At 35.2% G+C, this 18,628-nt stretch overlaps 1 protein-coding gene across 5 annotated transcripts in view; it reads right to left on the reverse strand.

Moving 5' to 3' along the window:
- Nucleotides 1-18,628, reverse strand: part of NBEA (neurobeachin) — a 669,183-nt gene that overhangs the window by 241,502 nt on the left and 409,053 nt on the right. For all 5 annotated transcript variants that reach the window (XM_069601566.1, XM_069601568.1, XM_069601567.1 and 2 more), the window contains exon 39: nucleotides 5,213-5,356. In XM_069601566.1, coding sequence (XP_069457667.1) covers nucleotides 5,213-5,356 — 144 coding nt within the window. The remainder of the gene's footprint in view (nucleotides 1-5,212; nucleotides 5,357-18,628) is intronic.

The raw sequence follows: 18,628 nt of genomic DNA on the forward strand, positions 1-18,628 counted from the left end.
TTTTTCTCAGTCTTAAATTCACATAATGCATTTCTTATAAATTTCAGATTCTTGACTTTGGTTAGAAAGTGTGTGTGTATGTGTGCACCTGTGTGATTGTAAATCTACCACCTCACCACTTTGAAAACCTTCCCCCATAGAAAAATCCAACTCCTTACATTCTAACACTTCTTCCTCCTAATGCTAGTTCCCTGTACTAATTATAATTACTCTTTTAAAAATATTCAAAGCAACACTATAGTCCATTGGTTACAGGACATGTTTTCCATGTGGTAGAGAAAAACAATTTTTTGATTAAGAGTTCACAGTGGTATCTTGATGTTAAAAATGGTGGAACCTCAAGAAACATTTAGCTAAAGTGACATAATTCCTGGAAATTGGGATGGAACCAAGATTAGCTTGACTGTAGGTATTCTTACTCAGGAAAAGTCAAGTAATTATTTGAGTGACTAAATCAGTATGAATATATGATCTGATAATTCAAGCCCCAAACACTTAATTTCAACAGCTTAAAAAAAGTTTTATTTTGTCTCTTGATTTTGGTATAAATTATCCAGTAATTATCTCAGCTCTCCAGTTTACCTATAACGAACTTTTTCAATGGGAACATTTTAAGGGCAAGTAATTTTTTTAGACAATTTCCTCATGGTTCAAAAGTACAAGAGACACAGTTGCTAGTGTTACAGTCTAAAAGGAGGGACAAAACATACAGAAAAGCATCTGCAAAACAAGGCTTCAGTAATAAAGTATCTTGAGAATAATATAATCAAAATTTTATGGGTTAGCTATAATAAGAAGATAGATAATAACCAGCACTGGGAAAAATGTGGAGAAATTGGACCCTTGCATACTGCTGACAGGAATATAAAATAATGCTGCCACTTTGGAAAGCAGTCTAGCAGTTCCTCAAAAAGTTAAAAATAATTATTTGACCCAACAATTCCATGTCTAGGTATACACCCAAGAGAAATAAAAGCATATGTTTGCATAAAATGTTGTAAATGAATATTCACAGCAGCATTGTAATAGCCAAAAGATGAAAACAAACCCACTGTCCATAAACATTTGATAAACAATGAAGGATGGAAAAATAAAATGTGATACAGTCCAACAATGGAATATTATTCACAGTAAAAAAAAGACATACACGTTACAACATGGATGAGCTTTAAAACATTATGATAACTAAAAGATACTAGTCACAAAAGACTCCATATCATATGATTCCATTGATATGAAATGTGCAGAATAAGCAAATGTATGGAGACAGAAAGCAGGTTAATGATCCTCTAGGGCTGTGGAGGGAAGATGAGAATTTTGGGAGGAATAGCTAAAGAGTACGAGATTTCTTCTTGGGGTGATGAAATGTTCTTAAATGGTGGTGATGGTTACATAACTGTAAATATACAAAAATCATTAAAATCATTGTGCACTTTAAATGAGTCAATTGTATGGCAACAGAAAAGTTGCTGCCAAAAACTGTTATGGGAAGCTAAGATTGGCTAGCGAGTATTTCATAAAGTATTGTATTTAAGTAGGTATTAAAAAGGGTAGAGATTTTGATAGCAGGAGATAAGGGATGGTGTACTGCAGAGATGTATCAAGGACATTTTGGGTGGAAAGAGAAGTCTGAACATTGGTGATGTGGGCTTACAGAAAATCTTTTCAGTTATTTGACATTAAGTATATGGGTGGATTGTTGGTAATAATAGCTTACATACACACAAAACATTTTTCTACCACTTACAGAGCTGATAAAGCATAAAGGACCATTGTCATTAACTCAGAATTCCCTAAATTAGCAAAATTACTAACATTTGGAAGTAATAATAACGGAATCCATATGCATTATAATTCTATTATGTAAAATATTTCTATTGTTTTCCAGATATGTGACAGAATTACTACTCTAAAAAGAAATGAAATACATTTTATCAGTGGGAGAAAAGTCTTTCAATCAATTAAATCATTCACTTGTCAATTCACATAAATTTGAGTTAATTTTAAATTTTACCCAACAACTGTTTGAAGAAATAACTTGCCAAATTAAATTTCAGATGAAAATAAATGAGATTTTAGACTAAAATCAGTTGAATTAAAGTAATTTCAATGTTTTAAGTAGAAATATAATTAGTAAATTGAAAATTTTAGTTACATAGGGTATCTTAGGTACTAATTCACATTGGTCAATCACTACAAACTAAAACAGCAATTTAAATAAATTAAGTTAGGTGTTATTGTAATAATTACTGAATTGATTGACATAGTTCTATATTATAATCATATTAGCCATTTGCAAAATACATAATAAATTGAGCAATTAATAATCACACATTTATTTAACTTGCCTCTTGAGATGAACAGCTTGGGAAGAAAAGGAACTAAAAGTGAAACAGAAAACTGTATGACATTTAAAACTGTAGAACTTTGTTGACATTTTATCTTTATTAAAACTAAAAGAAAATGGAGAAAACATGAGAAAGGGTCCATATTTAAATCCAATTGTGCCAAAAATGCTCTGTCAGATTTTAACTTACAAGATGATTTGGGGGAACCCATATATAAAGGTAAAATTAATTACCAGGCCTATTCATAAACTTTTACGTACAGTATACTGGGAGTCTATAAAAATTGAGTTATAAACCAAGGGTCTTATTCTACATCATTTCAGAAGAGTATTTAAATATATATACATATTTATTTAAATACACTACTTGGTTCATTTTAGTTCATGCCATATACTATGAATTTCTAAGGAAGTATATTATTTATATACTTCTTAACCTTATGCAAGCTACTTAGATTTGTCGTGGCCTCTATATCCTGATTTGTAAAATTCAGGTAATATAGGTTATTACACATGAAGCTCTTCAAACACTGGTTTCTAGCAAGACATGCTAGCTATTCTTACTGTTTTTTTCCCCTATAAACAGAAACTGACCCTAAGAAAGGCATTATTAATTAACAAATTTTAATTTCTGAGACAGAGATAAGTATTTGGACCAGAATTCGTTAGAACAATAAATTATATATATATATATATGGTTTAAAACTTATTAGCAGCTGATTTTTTGAACGTAAAAATACTGGTTTGTAACCAACTTTCCAAATTATTTTTCTGTAACACTGTCACTATCACAGCAGTCCAGATTAGTAAACAGGCTTTAGTATTTACAAAATGAATCTATGAGACACCTACAAACTATACAGATGCTTTCTGTGACCCTTGCTTCTCGCTTCACAAAACATCCATACCCTACTTCTTGCCTCCCGCATTCAGAGATCAGGATCGCATCTGTGCACTGCTGATTTAAACATGAACACTGAAGATCTGGTAGAAGATCAGTGTTTTAGGACACTTTGCAAGGTTTTTCAGACACAAGGATTCTACAGAGGCTATGAGTTAGGACCAGGTGGAAAGGGAAAGGAGCAAATTTGCTCAAAGAAAAATCTGTTTAAAAGACAGAAGTGGGAGGAGTACTGAGAGAGTGAATTGGTTAAGGGTTGCACAATTGGATTTTTAAACAATTTAATTCAAGTCTACTTTCTTTGTTCTTCAAGTATTTTAACTTAAGGTTATTTTGAGAATTTTGCTTATAAGCATAAATTAATATTAATAATTACTCTGTCTACTCTTAAAAGAGAGAAATACAAAGGAGTTATTAACCTTTATCAGATTTTGCCTCTGGTATTACTGGGCAGATCTTATCATAATAAACTTCAAACTTTGGCAATAACCAAATTTGTATTAATTAATTACCTTTAGTGGAAACTAAAGTCCAGAGATGCTCAACTAAATAACTGTATAATTACTGAACATATCTGCGAGGATATGGGAATGAGGAAAGACAACACATTATCTAAAAATATCGGGAATCATGTTTGTGAATATTCTCCAGTTCATTAGGATCAAGAGTAAGACCAGAAAAACAAAACAAAACAAAAAATTGTGGCAAAAAGAAATAATGACTTCATTTGCTTAAATTGCCAAATGGCCTCAGATAAAAATCTCTGAAGTATTTTTAACAAATACAAAAACAACAGAATCAAAACTTGAACATTTACTTAGGAATCTGAGGCAAGCATTGGTTTATAGACTTAAGATTAGTTTTGAAAAGGACAAATCATTTTCATGATACAGAATTGCTAATAACATAGGGACATCCAAGAGCTGGTATTAGAACAGCCTTATTAAACATTTTCTAGGAGAGGGACAATAATGTGCTGTCTCCAGTTTACAATCAACAATAACTTCTCTTTGGTAAAATGAGAGATTTCTAACTGGCAGAAATATGGTTGGAGACATTCCTAAAACATGCCAGGTAATTTTTGGCACACTTCTAGAAAAAGGAGCACTATTTTGTAAACAGAAGAATGATTATAAGTCCACTTCTCTGTTGCCATCCGCCACTCCGAAGTTGTATGGGGTGAAAATGCAGAATAAAGGTTAAGACTCAGCCTCTTTTGAGGCTCTAAAGCAGGAGTTTTTAGTCTGAGATCTAGGATATGATTCCACAGATTGGTTTCCAGGGGTCAGTGAGCTCTCTGTACAGGACTGTATGGGTATCTTCATGAAACAATCTACTTTCATCGAATTCTCAAAGTGGTTTAAAACCCCAAAATGGTTATGGGCCAACACTAAGACATCTATAACCCATCGGGCCATTGATTTGCTGCTCTGAATTGACCTTAGATGAGCACCAGAACAGAGTGAAAACAGAGTGGGCATGCAGTGAATGTTTTGTAGTAATGGGGATTAGAGCTGTGGGAACAGAGAAAAAACAGAAATGGGGAAAGAATTCCCAAGAGTGACAGCAGGGAGGAAATGGCTAATTCCACAGTCACCTGGTTGAAGTAACTATTTTTCATAGCTGTTAGCATGTTAGTCACAGGTTACATTACCATCGTGTTCCCCTTGCCACCCTCACCCCCAATCATTTAGGCAGTTAGTGAGAACAATTTGTGCTCTCCATTATTTTTTCTACATTAAAAGTTGCTCTTCATTACACAGACAGTAGATGCTATTTATTTACCATTAGCCTGATGTGTAGTTTCCTCTTTTCAATATTAGAAATTAGATAAATTATTAACATTAAGATGACTGAGCACTGTTCCAACCACTGGCACAAGCTTATTCACTGGAGATTGACTTCAAATTCACAAATATCGTGTGCACTTATTACTTACAACAAATAAAAAAATAACAATTTACCTGCAAGATTGTCAATTTCTTTCTCTTGGAGTAGACTGACCGCATCGTCATCTCCTTCCAGCATAAGCTCTGTCTCTGCATTCTGATTCACTATCGCTTGACTTCTGAATGTTTTCTTTGACTTTACCACATCTTCTTCAGTCCCTAATCACAACCAAAATATAGTAAATTAGGTCACTGTGATTGTTTTACTTTCAGTAAGTGTTAGAGAAAAAGCTATTACTTTCTTATAGATATATACTGTATTTACATATTACTTTCAACTATAGAAAAAAATGTACCTTTTGTATTTAGTTTGGTTTAAATAACTCTGTGAGAAAGGCAAGGGGTGTTAATGTTACAGGTGAGGAAACAGGCGGAGAAAGCCACATGCATGGTTGGGGAACCTAGAACTTGGCATTCTAAGATCACTGTACTTTCTACAAAAAAAAAATCTGTACTTCACCACAAACTAGGTTTTCTGATCCATAAATGTTACACACACTTACACAATTACACTTTAGTGTGAATCAGATAATCAACTGATCAGATCATTCACAAAAGTAGATAAGTATGAAGAAAACAAGAAAGCATTCACACCTGAAGGGAGAAATGGCTGCTATTGGAAAGCCACAGAAAGAGTAAGGAAAGATGTAGGCATAAAGTATAAATACTTCAAAACAGCTATTTCCTTAGCAATGAGGAGAAGGGGATGACAGTGGATGAGATGGTTGGATGGCATCACCAACTTGATGGACATGAGTCTGAGTAAGCTCCAGGAGCTGGTGATAGACAGGGAAGCCTGGTGTGCTGCAGTCCATGGGGTCTCAGAGTCAGACATAACTGAGCAATTGGCTGAACTGAATTAGCCATGATATCCTTATTTTGATATATATAAGGTAGCACAAGGGCTTCCCTGGTGGCTCAAGGGTAAATAATCTGCCTGTCAATGCAAGAGATGCGGGTTCAGTATTTCCGAGTCGGGAAGATCCCCTGCCCTGGAGAACAGAATGGCAACCCACTCCAATATTCTTGCCTGGGAAATCCCATGGGCAGAGAAGCCTGGCGGGCTCCAGTTCATAGGGTAGCAAAAGAGTTGGGCAAAACTTAGCGACTAAACAACAATGAAAGTGGTACAAATGGCTAAAATTCAAACACACAAAAAGTAACTGAGAAAAATTAGTTGGCCTAGCATTAACATGTTAATCCATGTGAATGTCAGAAATTATAATGCATTTAAATGTCTCATGGATTTGACTCCTTAACAAATATTTCAATATTTACATTTAGACATCTGCTTTGGCAGGTGATAATGAATGTGAAATTATCGGAGCTACAAGTAAATTTTATATATATATATATATATATATATATAGCTAAGAAATACCTGTATTTCATGTCACCTGAAGTTGGAATTCAACATGGAGGAATATGGTTTAATTTACTGTGTTCCAACTTTAGTATTAGGGTGTAAGGTTCAAAGAGCAGCATTAACTAGAAAAGTATCTTCACATTTCATTTGGCGTGCTGTATATATTCCTGAAATAAAAGTGAAAGTTGCTCGGTTGGGTCCGACTCTTTGCGATACCATGGACTGTAGCCTGCCAGGCTCCTCTGTCCATGGCATTCTCCAGGCAAGAACACTGGAGTGTGTAACCTTTCCCTTCTCAAGGATATCTTCCCAACTCAGGGATCAAACCCAGGTCTCCCACACTGCAGGCAGATTCATTACCGCCTGAGCCACCAGGGAAGCCCAAGAATACTGGAGTGGGTAGCCTACCCCTTCTCCAGGGGATCTTCCTGACCCGGGAATCGAAATAGGGTCTCCTGCATTGCAGGTGGATTCTTTATCAGCTGAACTACCAGAGAAGTCCATTTCTGAAATGGAGGCATAACAAATCATTGCTATACAGTATTTTTGTATCATAGTTTCAGGGGATGCTATGGTTTTGTGTATACATGTAATTACTTTCCAAATCTTGTCATGCCTTTGGCCAAAAATCCAGTGAACAATGAATACTTTTGGTTAATTCTCCTAGGCCCAATATAGAGATTTCCAACAGTCCTTCCTGTCTACTGATATTTGCTCAACCATTTCTTGGTTAAGCATCTAGCTGTGGTAAAACTTGCACTGTAAACCAAACTGTTAGCTTCTTTCTTTGCAGCATTCACAATTCTTTTTTGTTAGTGATTCAGAGCCAATTCTGTTTGCTAAAACATTAACAAACTGACTCAAAGGTAGTCCATAGAGGAGTAAAAAATACATGTTGAGGTACACAGTCATGTCACAGTGGCACTGTGTCATTGGCTGAGAGGTATACTCTGTCATTCTAGCTTTTACTGCATAATAGCATTTAGAGAGCCCAGTTTAAATACAACTTAACAGTATAAAGTAATGGATTGTTAAGTATATCTTTCAATAAACACTTAAGAAAACAAGCAGTACTATTAGAGATCAATGCTGCTTGGAATGTGAGGAGACTTAAATGGCTTATATGTGTAGTCTTCTTTCATTGGCCCACAGATGATTCTCATTTCTGGAATAAAAGATTGAGGACTGATTACTGAATGCTCCAGAACCTTATCTTTATTTCATTTGGAGTCTTGGTGATATAAAGCCAGCCCAACAGTGATCTTCTGGGGGCAGCTATCTATATGCTGTTTGTTGCTTGCTTAGTATCTTAATTTGAGAAATTCGAAGCTTGCACCTTTTGGAACAAAGAGGCAAATCCAAAGATTAACAACCAAGAACTCTCTCCTGAGGCCTTTATAGCCATATGTCTACTAGACATATTCAGCTAGATATTCCTAATTCCACATTTCCCTGCTGCTGCATTGCTTCAGTTGTGTCCGACTCCATGCGACCCCAAAGACGGCAGCCCACCCCTGGGATTCTCCAGGTAAGAACACTGGAGTAGGTTGCCATTTCCTTCTCTACCACATTTCCCTAAATGAACGAATTATCTCTTGTTCCTTCACCTCCTCCTATTTTGATCAATATACTTCATTAAGCCACAGACACATGATTCACCCTGTAAGGTGATGGTCTCAGCTGTAATTCAAGCCATCATCATTTTGGTTTAGAAGGCCTTGAGAGCTCCCTTATTCACACCATCCTTCATATTTCTGTCAAAGTATTATTTTATTTCAATACTAACAACTTGAAAATATTTTCCTGCTTAATATTATTTATTAACTCCTCCAATCAACAACACTCAACGCAAGGCTTATACCCTAAGATAAAATCTAAGCTCCTTAGTATGACTGATTAAGGCCTTTTATCCTCTCATTACCAGTTTTGTTTAACCTTTTCTTACTCTCCCACGAGCAATACTGAACCATTTATAGCTTCCAGAATATGTCATGCTTTCTTGGATCTCTTTATCTGTGTTAAAAGCATTCCCTCAATAAGGTATGTTCTCCCCTTCCTCCTTTGTTTGGCTAATTCCAACTTGGCCTTCAAAACTCACCTCTTTTGGGTGCCTTTCCTAAACAACCCATACTTTCGCAGTCTACATAGAACTCAACCATACTGAGTGGGTGCTCTCCATTACAAGTATGTCTTCTCCTCTGGGCTGTAGCTTCATTCTGCAGCATCAGTACCTGGTAATAAGCACGTGTGCCACAAACACTTGCTGAACTGAAGTTCAAGTCTACACATCCCGAGTTCCCCTCTCTGAATTCTTTAGGTAGGTCTGTGTGCTCTTTCCCTATACATCCATCATATCTCATAAGTCCTGCTACTACAGTAGTTACATGTATTATAATTGGTGTGTGCTTGTTATCTCCACAGAGCCTGGAAGCTCCTTCCTTGATGACTAGAAACATCCTTCTGTCTTGGTATGCCCAGTTCTCAGCACACTGCCTAGGACAGAGCAAGTTCTCATAAATACTGAATAAATGAATAAAAGTTACTTCTGGATATCTCTTAACCTGAAAATCCCAGGATGTCTCAGAGATTCTTGGTGAACTGCCTTCAGTTTGAGAGATAGTTGAAGAATCTTATGTATTAACACAAAAGGGAACTTGGTTCTTAACAAGAAATAGTCAATAACCTCCTTTACCCATGCATGAGTCAGCTTGATAAAGTAAGTTTTTGCTCATATCACAACAGTCTGTATTCTGCTTTGTCTTAAAAAAAAAGGCTTTACATTACCCTTGTGTTATTAAAATTAAAATTTACCAATAAACAAATTGCAGTTAAAGGAATGTGAGCTCTCAAACGTATATTAAGCTTTCAGTGTTACCCCCTCTAGTTTTAAAGCAGCAAAACAACTGTGTGTTTAAAAGATATATAGTAAATGAATTCCTACCAACACACCAGAACTTACCATCCCTGTTGAAGTATTATCAGTTTGCAGCTCGGTAAACTTCCTAATTTTATGGTACTGCACCAAACATTTATCTAAATTAATGTGTATGAGATCCAAAGGTGCTTTTCAATCACAATATCCTTTATGAATTAGACTTTCATTTATCAAAATTACAGGCAAAAAGAGGTAAGGTCTCAAAGGGCTGTCTCATTACAAGGCTTATAAACACTGTCCTTAGGAAGAATTGGTTTAACACCCAACAAATCAAAATCTGATTGGGAAGGGAATTTATCTGAGATCATCTATCTTCAGAAGACATGTTGGACTGAGAGCACCTCTTGGCCTCTTTAGCCATTCATCAAGAAATTAACGAGCGGGTACCACAAACCACCAGAAAGCCTTAGATTCGAAAATGTGAATTATGTGTAAACCTGCACAGGATAGACATATATGCTTACTTTCCAGGAAAACATTAAAATGCCATAACATTTGAATGGTTTCAGAATAAAAAAATCCCATCAAATTATAGATTCAAGAAGTCAAATCCAAAATTACACTTCAAGTATTTTCCACATCATATTACAAATAACAAATCCAGGAAACTATCCTATACACGTTAGATTTCTTAGTATGTAAATATGCTTAAAGCTCTGTATGTGAAAATGTTATCTAATACAGTACATGGCATTACATGAACCTAAATAAAGCTCCTCTCATATTTCTCTTAATAATAAGGATCTATATGAAACAAAATATATATTAAAAGTGAAGTTAACAAGAAAACTAAGATGTTTCTAGTTTTAGTACTGTTACTATACTCTAGCATTACTATTATAATAATTATCACTTAAAAATTTTATTGTTATTTTAAACAAGTATATGTTAAAATACAGAAATCAGACATATTAGCTTATCTTGATAATATTAAGAGAATATGTCTAACTGGAAAGTCTGGACAATTAAGGCAAATAAATTATTTCATTTGCCCATCATATCTTTTTCTACTGATAAACACAAGCAGTCAGTATACAGAAAAGTACTATTCAGTAGTTTATTTCTGTTTAAGGAATTATTCTATAGTCAACTCTAAAATATCTATACTAATAAGGAAAAAATTTAATTTATAATAATAGGTAAACAACAAATAAATTAAATATCTATATCAATAAGGAAAAAAGTAATTTATAATAATAGGTAAGCAAAATATCATGTCTGTTTTGCTAATGCACAAAGAAAAGATATAAACCCATAGCAAGCCAATTTTAGTGTGGCATATTTATCAGTTGTATATTAGTTATTACTTATTCTTAGAAATGTTTGGAAATGTCCTTTTCATTTATTACAAATAATACATGGATGTATATATGTATGTATCTACCTACCTACCTACCTGTGTATTTACCTATATTATGTATATTTACTCTGTGAGAATCTCTTCTCAATGTTATTTGATCTGTACAATTTAAGTATATGGTCTATAACTCATGATCCTCTCCCTGCCTATTTAATCTCACTAATTTACCAATTTGACCTCTTCACACCTTGTGATCCCCAAGAGCTGAAAGCTTTTGTTACCAAACATGCCACACTGTTTCAAACCTTTAAGTATGACATGTGGAGTTTCTCTTACATGGAATTTGCTCACCTGCCCTGTTCTTCAAGATTCAGTTTGATTACTCTCTTCACTGCATACATTTTGTATCTTATATATAGTCCCAATATACTTTTATTTTTGATATTTTTTCTTAAGTTTTTCATTTAGGTGTACTAATTATATTTTTATTTCCAGTGCAACAAGTGTCAAAAAAGTGGCAATCAATAAATATTTGTTGAGTGAGCACATGAAAATAAATATATAATCAGTATTTTAATCATTTTATATGTACAGAACTTCAGTTTAGTTCAGTTCAGTCGCTCAGTCACGTCCGACTCATTGCGACTCCACGGACTGCAGCACGCAGGCTTCCGTATACATCACCAACTCCCAGAGCTTGCTCAAACTCATGTCCATCTGAGCTGGTGATGGAGAGTTCTAACGAAATGTGGTCCACTGGAGAAGGGGATGGCAGACCACTCAGTATTCTTGCCTTGAGCACCCCATGAAGAGTGTGAAAAAGTACAGCACTTAAGTTACTCTTCTCTTCACATCCTTTACAATTTCATCATACATGAGGAAGGTGGACTATGTGATTTGCAATTCTTTCCTTCTTTTTTCCTATAAGTATCCATTAAGAACATACTAAAAAAAAAAAAATCCAGACCAATTTCCTAACTTCAGTTTCCTAGGCTGTTGGAAGAGGACTAAGTATTTACTAAGTGAACCCTTAAAGGATTATCGCAGTGTTAAAATGAGACAATGGATGCTGAAATACTTTGAAATGCGTGAATATTATTTATACAGTGTTAGTCGCTCAGTCGTGTCCAACTCTTTGTGACCCTACGGACTGTAGCCCACCAGGCTCCTCTGTCCATGCAAGAATACTGGAGTGGGTTGCCATTTCCTTCTCTAGGGAATCTTTCTGACCCAGGGATCAAACCCACATCTATCACATCTCCCATAATAAGCTCTTAAAATATTTTGTTAAAATGTTGAGAAAATAAACTAACAAGAGTATTACAAAGAGTTTACTAAGTCCTTAACTTAAAACTGAACAAGAATACAACCAATTCTTTACTGATTATAACACTGCTGCCTAAGGTTTATGCAAAGAGGGAAAAATGCAGGCTGATGTGAGGATCAAAAAACTCAAATAAGCTACCAAATGCATCTTAGGTTTTATGAGCACAATACCCAGCAGATACTGATTATTCAATAATGGTTTTCCTTCCTTCAGTTGGGATTAATCTTCCTGTCACCATGGTGTTGTGATACTCTGTTTATATTCATTACAAGGCAATATGAGCCTTCCATGCCTCCATTAAATCAGATGCTTCCTCAAGACAGAAAGGACAGCATGTAGGCAGGTACCAAGAAGTGTTTGTAAAGTTGAAGAGAGTGTAAATAGCTTACATTAAAAATTGTTTTCCCTCAATAATCATATCATTCACTTAAAGGTATTATTAAATAAAATGATATAAGGATCAATATATTTGAAATTTGTTTTTGATTTTGAATAGAGGCATCTTAAGAATATAAATATTTGTAGTATCTTACATAAGGGAAAATACTGCTTTCTCAACAAAGTTGACATTTGTTTGATAATTTGTTGATAATTTGTTTTATAGAATTATATAAATGATCCATATAGTACGTAATTTTCTTCTATCATTGGAAGGAGATGGAAAGAATGGAAATTTCATCTCATTTTAATTTTATGTAAATATATTACTAGGAAATTCTAACGTTTCTAAACATCTTGAAATCAGTTTAAGATGGCATTCATTTTTGGGGAAGAAATTCTTTTCAATATATAGCATTTCACAACATTTTTAGCTTGGAAAATGTGTTTTGACAAAATGGACTAGGACTATTAATGACATATGATACTTTGGCAAATTTTAAAATAGAGGTTGGTTTTTCTCATTAAAGTTGAAATCAGAGCAAGAAATACCTTCACAGAATAGTGCTTTTAATAACTCCAAATGATATTATTTAATTTCCACTTTAAGAGAAAAAGATTTTAAGATAAATATACCTCTCTGCTGATTACATGAGATATGGTGATAATATCTCATGTAATACTACATATGAATTAATGTATTACCGAGAGGTTTACAATTTTGAACATTTCAAAAAAGATGAAAAAATGCTTTTTGTTGTATTGAGAAGTCTACCACTCAAAAATATTTTATGCCAATCTTAATGGAGATAAAAGCAGCAGATACATATATAGAACAAACTTTACTGTAACAATCATTTACTAAAAGATAAATAATTCTCTCCATAAACAATTTAAATTCAAAATTAAATTCTGCCTTTGACTTTATAGTACAAACAGCATTTCCTTTCTTAAGAAGCATGAATGATGATGACAGAGAAATAAAGATCTGCTAAAGACCAAGGACTAAAAAAATACTCTTCTGTACAGAATAGGATTGAAGGAAAAACAGTCTTTGTAACAGAAAAATCCTAATGGTGAAGACTGTTAAAGTGACACTGAATAAAAACACTATTGGAAAGAATGACTGGAAATCTCAGGATCTTTTTTTTCTCCTTTATATTTGATGCTGAGTCAGGAGCCTTGCTTTATCAATACAAAATTATTTTATGAAAGCATGTACTTTCATAAGTGAAACAGACTGTTTCTATTCAAATAGACAATTCCCATCTGTTGTTTCAAACAGACTTTAAATAAAAAATCTGAAGTTACTGACCACATTTAATAAATATAGATAAAAAATCTGGACAGTTTAGACTCCTTCCTCAGTTGTCGGTATTTTAGTCTGAATGCACTGGATTTAATCATGGTTCTTACTTCAGTTCGTTTTTGTTGACAGAGAACATATTTTACAATCCAAAATAGATACTACCTATATCACCATAAAACTACCAAGATACTAGTTTCAAATTTATAACGAATTTGATTCAGAAATGGTAATCCTTCCCTGAACTAATAACTGATGCTACTATTTATGATCCATCTAGCATATCATTGGATCACATAAAATTAGAGTGCAGCATCCTTTGTGATTTTACTAATGAAATGAGTAACTTTTGCAGACTTTTGATTGTTTTAAACGAGACACAGACCTTATATCTGTCAGTAGGCTGTTCTCTGAGAAGCACCCCGAAAATATTTCAGTGGGAGGATAAATATGCAGAATTAGCAATATGGGCATTAATTAAGATGGAATGTTGACAGATTAGTCTTCTAAGTGGTAAGTTCTTATTCACATTAGTTATGCTTGTAAACGATTTGCTAGACTACAAGAAATAAAAGAAAATGGCTACCTAACATCAACAGTTATTGCTCTGTGGAAAAGGACATCAAGGACACTTGCACGTAAAAGAATTGGATCAATATTAACGTGATTTTCATTTCATGCTTCCCCAACTCCAGTAAGCTGACAATATACTCTGATTATGTGAACTGCCTCAGAGTAACACAGAAAAGGTTATTAGAGCAAGAGGTGGAAATGGAATGCACTTTTTATATTGACAGGGCCTGCTAATAGAGTATACTGATTTTCAAAGACAAGCAGTGCATTTTTACAATTTGGTTCTGATAGCAAAACAGAATTTCATTTATTCCTAATTCAAAATATTCATATGTAAGCAGTATTTCTTAGAGCAGACCAACAAAGGGGATATTCATAAACAGCATTTTTTAACATAAAAAATGCAATTAAAAAGGTTTGAGAAAATATTGTTGAATTTAAGTGCAGCATGCTAACTTAACAATCTTCTTAATGGAGTGAACACAGAAAACTGCTCTATGCTTTTTAAAGGAAATTTGATAAGCCATACTTTAAGACTATACATGATGATAAATGTAGAATCTCTGTTTTAGACTGAATATTATGTGGTAGGATTCTGATTAATCATTAAGGTAGGGTGATTTCAGAATATTTTAAATAGGATTTCATTACATTAAAAATCACATGGCACACTTGTGGAAAAAAAAAGCTAAAACATATAGAAAATTTAGGCCAGTTTGGAACCCTCTAAATAGCATAACGAAGAGAAATAATGGATTATTCACCTTTGTGACTTCTTGAATAAATAGCATAGTGTTTGGTCCCTATGTTAAAAAGTATGCTTAGAAAAAGGTCAGCAAGAAATAAGTATACCAAAATGGTAAAGGCAGCTATCTTCACATGAGTGCCCTTTTCCTCCCTTCTTTAAATTTTTTGAGCATTATCTAGATTTTCTACAATGATCATGTTTATTTTCAGGAAGGAAGGAAGGGAAGATGAAAGGGAGGGGAAAACACACAAACGACATTTCTCACTATGAGTCTAGAGGGGTAGATGGCAGATGAATGGCAGAATGGAAAGGTTTGCAACTCTTGGAATGAAAGAAAAGATGAACTGGACAACTTGAACAGGGGCTGAGAGGGTGGCGAGACTTCCTCTGGCAGTGAATGGAATTAACCTGGGGAACGAAGCTTCGTGTTTCTTTCTTCAGATCAGTCGCTCAGTCATGTCCAGCTCTTTGCGATCCCATGGACCACAGCATGCCAGGCCTCCCTGTCCATCACCAACTCCCAGAGTTCACTCAGACTCACATCCATTGAGTCGGTGATGCCATCCAACCATCTCATCCTGTGTCACCCCCTTCTCCTCAAGCCTTCAATTTTTCCCAGCATCAGGGTCTTTTCTTTCTTAAGCCTTACATAAAATTCAGTGTGGATATTTTACTTTAAAAATATGAGAAATGGAGTAGGAGATGTTTTGGATAAATAAGAAACTGGCTCGGCGACATGGGAGTGTTAGTCGCTTCAGTCATGTCCGACTCTTTGTAACCCCAGGGACTGGAGCCCTCCTCAAGGTTCCTCTGTCCATGAAATTCTCCAGGGAAGAATGCTGGAGTTGGTGGCCATTCCCTTCTCCAGAGGATCTTCCTGACCCAGGAACTGAATGCACAGCAGATGGATTCTTTCATTTTAAAAAACAGGATAGTTAACAGATGGTGTTGGTATAGGTTGTTTAAAACACTTCAAAAACACCAAAGATATTTTAAATAATGTTTTTATAAATGACATTGAATGCACAGTCTGTGAATGACTGTCAGTTCATCTGTACTGAGAAACCTCTGTGGATGACAGATTAGACCAGTGGGCCAAAATTCAGCAGGTTAACTTTAGAGAGCAGAAATGTTCAATGAGACTCTTGCACTTGGAAAAATTTCAAATGTATCTACAGCAACACACTGTCTAGGAAAAGAATGGTGTTTAGATTGAGATTTTGCACTATATAAAATTTATTAGTTAAAGCCTTCATGGGTGGGTCAGTGGCAAATAATCTGCCTGCCAATGCAGGAGATGCAGGTTTGATCCCTGGGTCAGAAGATCCCCTGGAGAAGGAAATGGCAACTTGCTCCAGTATTCCTGCCTGGGAAATCTCATGGACAGGAAAGCCTGGTGGGCTACAATCCATAGGGCTGTAAAAGAGTTGGATCAATTTAGCAACTAAACAATAACAAGCATTTATTAGTTAGCATGACACTTAATTTCTATGCTTTGTCATTTTCCCAAATAAAAATCCTCTTATGCTCTGCTGACAAAGTCTTTCACAGGATAGCTCCAAACAGCCTTTTCCTTATCTCCCCACACTATCTTTTTGTTCCCCAAACAATTCATGTTGTGTTGTGTGGTCCCTTTGTCCATCTTGCCAGCATTCCACTTACTGGCTTGGGAAGATTTCCATTCATTCTTTCAAGTCTAACTAAAATTTATTTATTCAATCAGACAGCCTTATTCACTGAGTTTGTGTAACATTTTTAATATACTTTGATGAAAACATTTATCATACTCTATTTTAATTATTTACAAATGTTAACTTTGGGTGCATTTTATAAAAATTAGTCTACAAATATGGGCATGAATATGAGGAGTTCCATGCCACTCAGCAATAGATCTATCGATATAATTTTGTCAGTTCCTTATCTTTGGTGGCTTTTGACTCACTAGGTGGAAATAAAGTACAGATTAAAAAAAAAAAAAACAATTTCAGAATTTGAAAATACCGTATTTATAGACCTATTCCATACACTGTCATTCTTCAATGTGGTTACTGAAAAGGATGAATATATGTGTTAAAATGCTGTATGTATATCTTGAAATAGCAAGGAAAGATAAGAAAGCCTTCCTCAGTAATCAATGCAAAGAAATAGAGGAAAACAATAGAATGGGAAAGACTAGAGATCTCAAGAAAATTAGAGATACCAAGGGAACATTTCATGCAAAGATGGGCTCAATAAAGGACAGAAATAGCATGGACCTAACAGAAGCAGAAGATGTTAAGAGGAGGTGGCAAGAATATACAGAAGAACTGTACAAAAAAGATCTTCATGACCCAGATAATCACGATGGTGTGATCACTTACACTCACTTAGAGCCAGACATCCTGGAATGTGAAGTCAAGTGGCCCTTAGGAAGCATCACTACAAACAAAGCTAGTGGAGGTGATGGAATTCCAGTTGAGCTACTTCAAATCCTGGAAGATGATGCTGTGAAAGTGCTGCACTCAATATGTCAGGAAATGTGGAAAACTCAGCAGTGGCCACACGACTGGAAAAGGTCAGTTTTCATTCCAATCTCAAAGAAAGGCAATGTCAAAGAATGCTCAAACTACCACACAACTGCACTCATCTCACACGCTAGTAAAGTAATGCTCAAAATTCTCCAAGCCAGGCTTCAGCAATACGTGAACTGTGAACTTCCTGATGTTTAAGCTGGTTTTAGAAAAGGCAGAGGAACCAGAGATCAAATTGCCAACATCTGCTGGGTCATGGAAAAAGCAAGAGAGTTCCAGAAAAACATCTATTTCTGTTTTATTGACTATGCCAAAGCCTTTGACTGTGTGGATCACAATAAACTGTGGACAATTCTGAAGGAGATGGGTATACCAGACCACCTAACCTGCCTCTTGAGAAACCTATATGCAGGTCAGGAAGCAACAGTTAGAACTGGATATGGAACAACAGACCAGTTCCAAATAGGAAAAGGAGTACGTCAAGGCTGTATATTGTCACCCTGCTTATTTAACTTCTATGCAGAGTACATCATGAGAAACGCTGGGCTGGAAGAAGCACAAGCGGAATCAAGATTGCCAGGAGAAATATCAATAACCTCAGATATGCAGAAGATACCGCCCTTATGGCAGAAAGTAAATAAGAACTAAAGAGCCTCTTGATGAAAGTGAAAGTGGAGAGTGAAAAAGTTGGCTTAAAACTCAACATTCAGAAAACTAAGACCATGGCATCTGGTACCATCACTTCATGGCAAATAGATGGGGGAAAAGTGGAAACAGTGACAGACTTTATTTTCTTGGACTCCAAAATCACTTCAGATGGTGACTGCAGCCATGAAATTAAGACACTTACTCCTTGGAAGGAAAGTTATGACCAACCTAGACAGCATATTAAAAAGCAGAGACTCTGTCAAAAAGGTCTGTGAAAAAAGGTCCGTCTAGTCAAGGCTTTGGCTGACTATTCCAGTAGCCATGTATGGATGTGAGAGTT

Source organism: Ovis canadensis, chromosome 10 (genome assembly GCF_042477335.2).
Source record: "Ovis canadensis isolate MfBH-ARS-UI-01 breed Bighorn chromosome 10, ARS-UI_OviCan_v2, whole genome shotgun sequence".
NCBI lineage: Eukaryota > Metazoa > Chordata > Mammalia > Artiodactyla > Bovidae > Ovis > Ovis canadensis.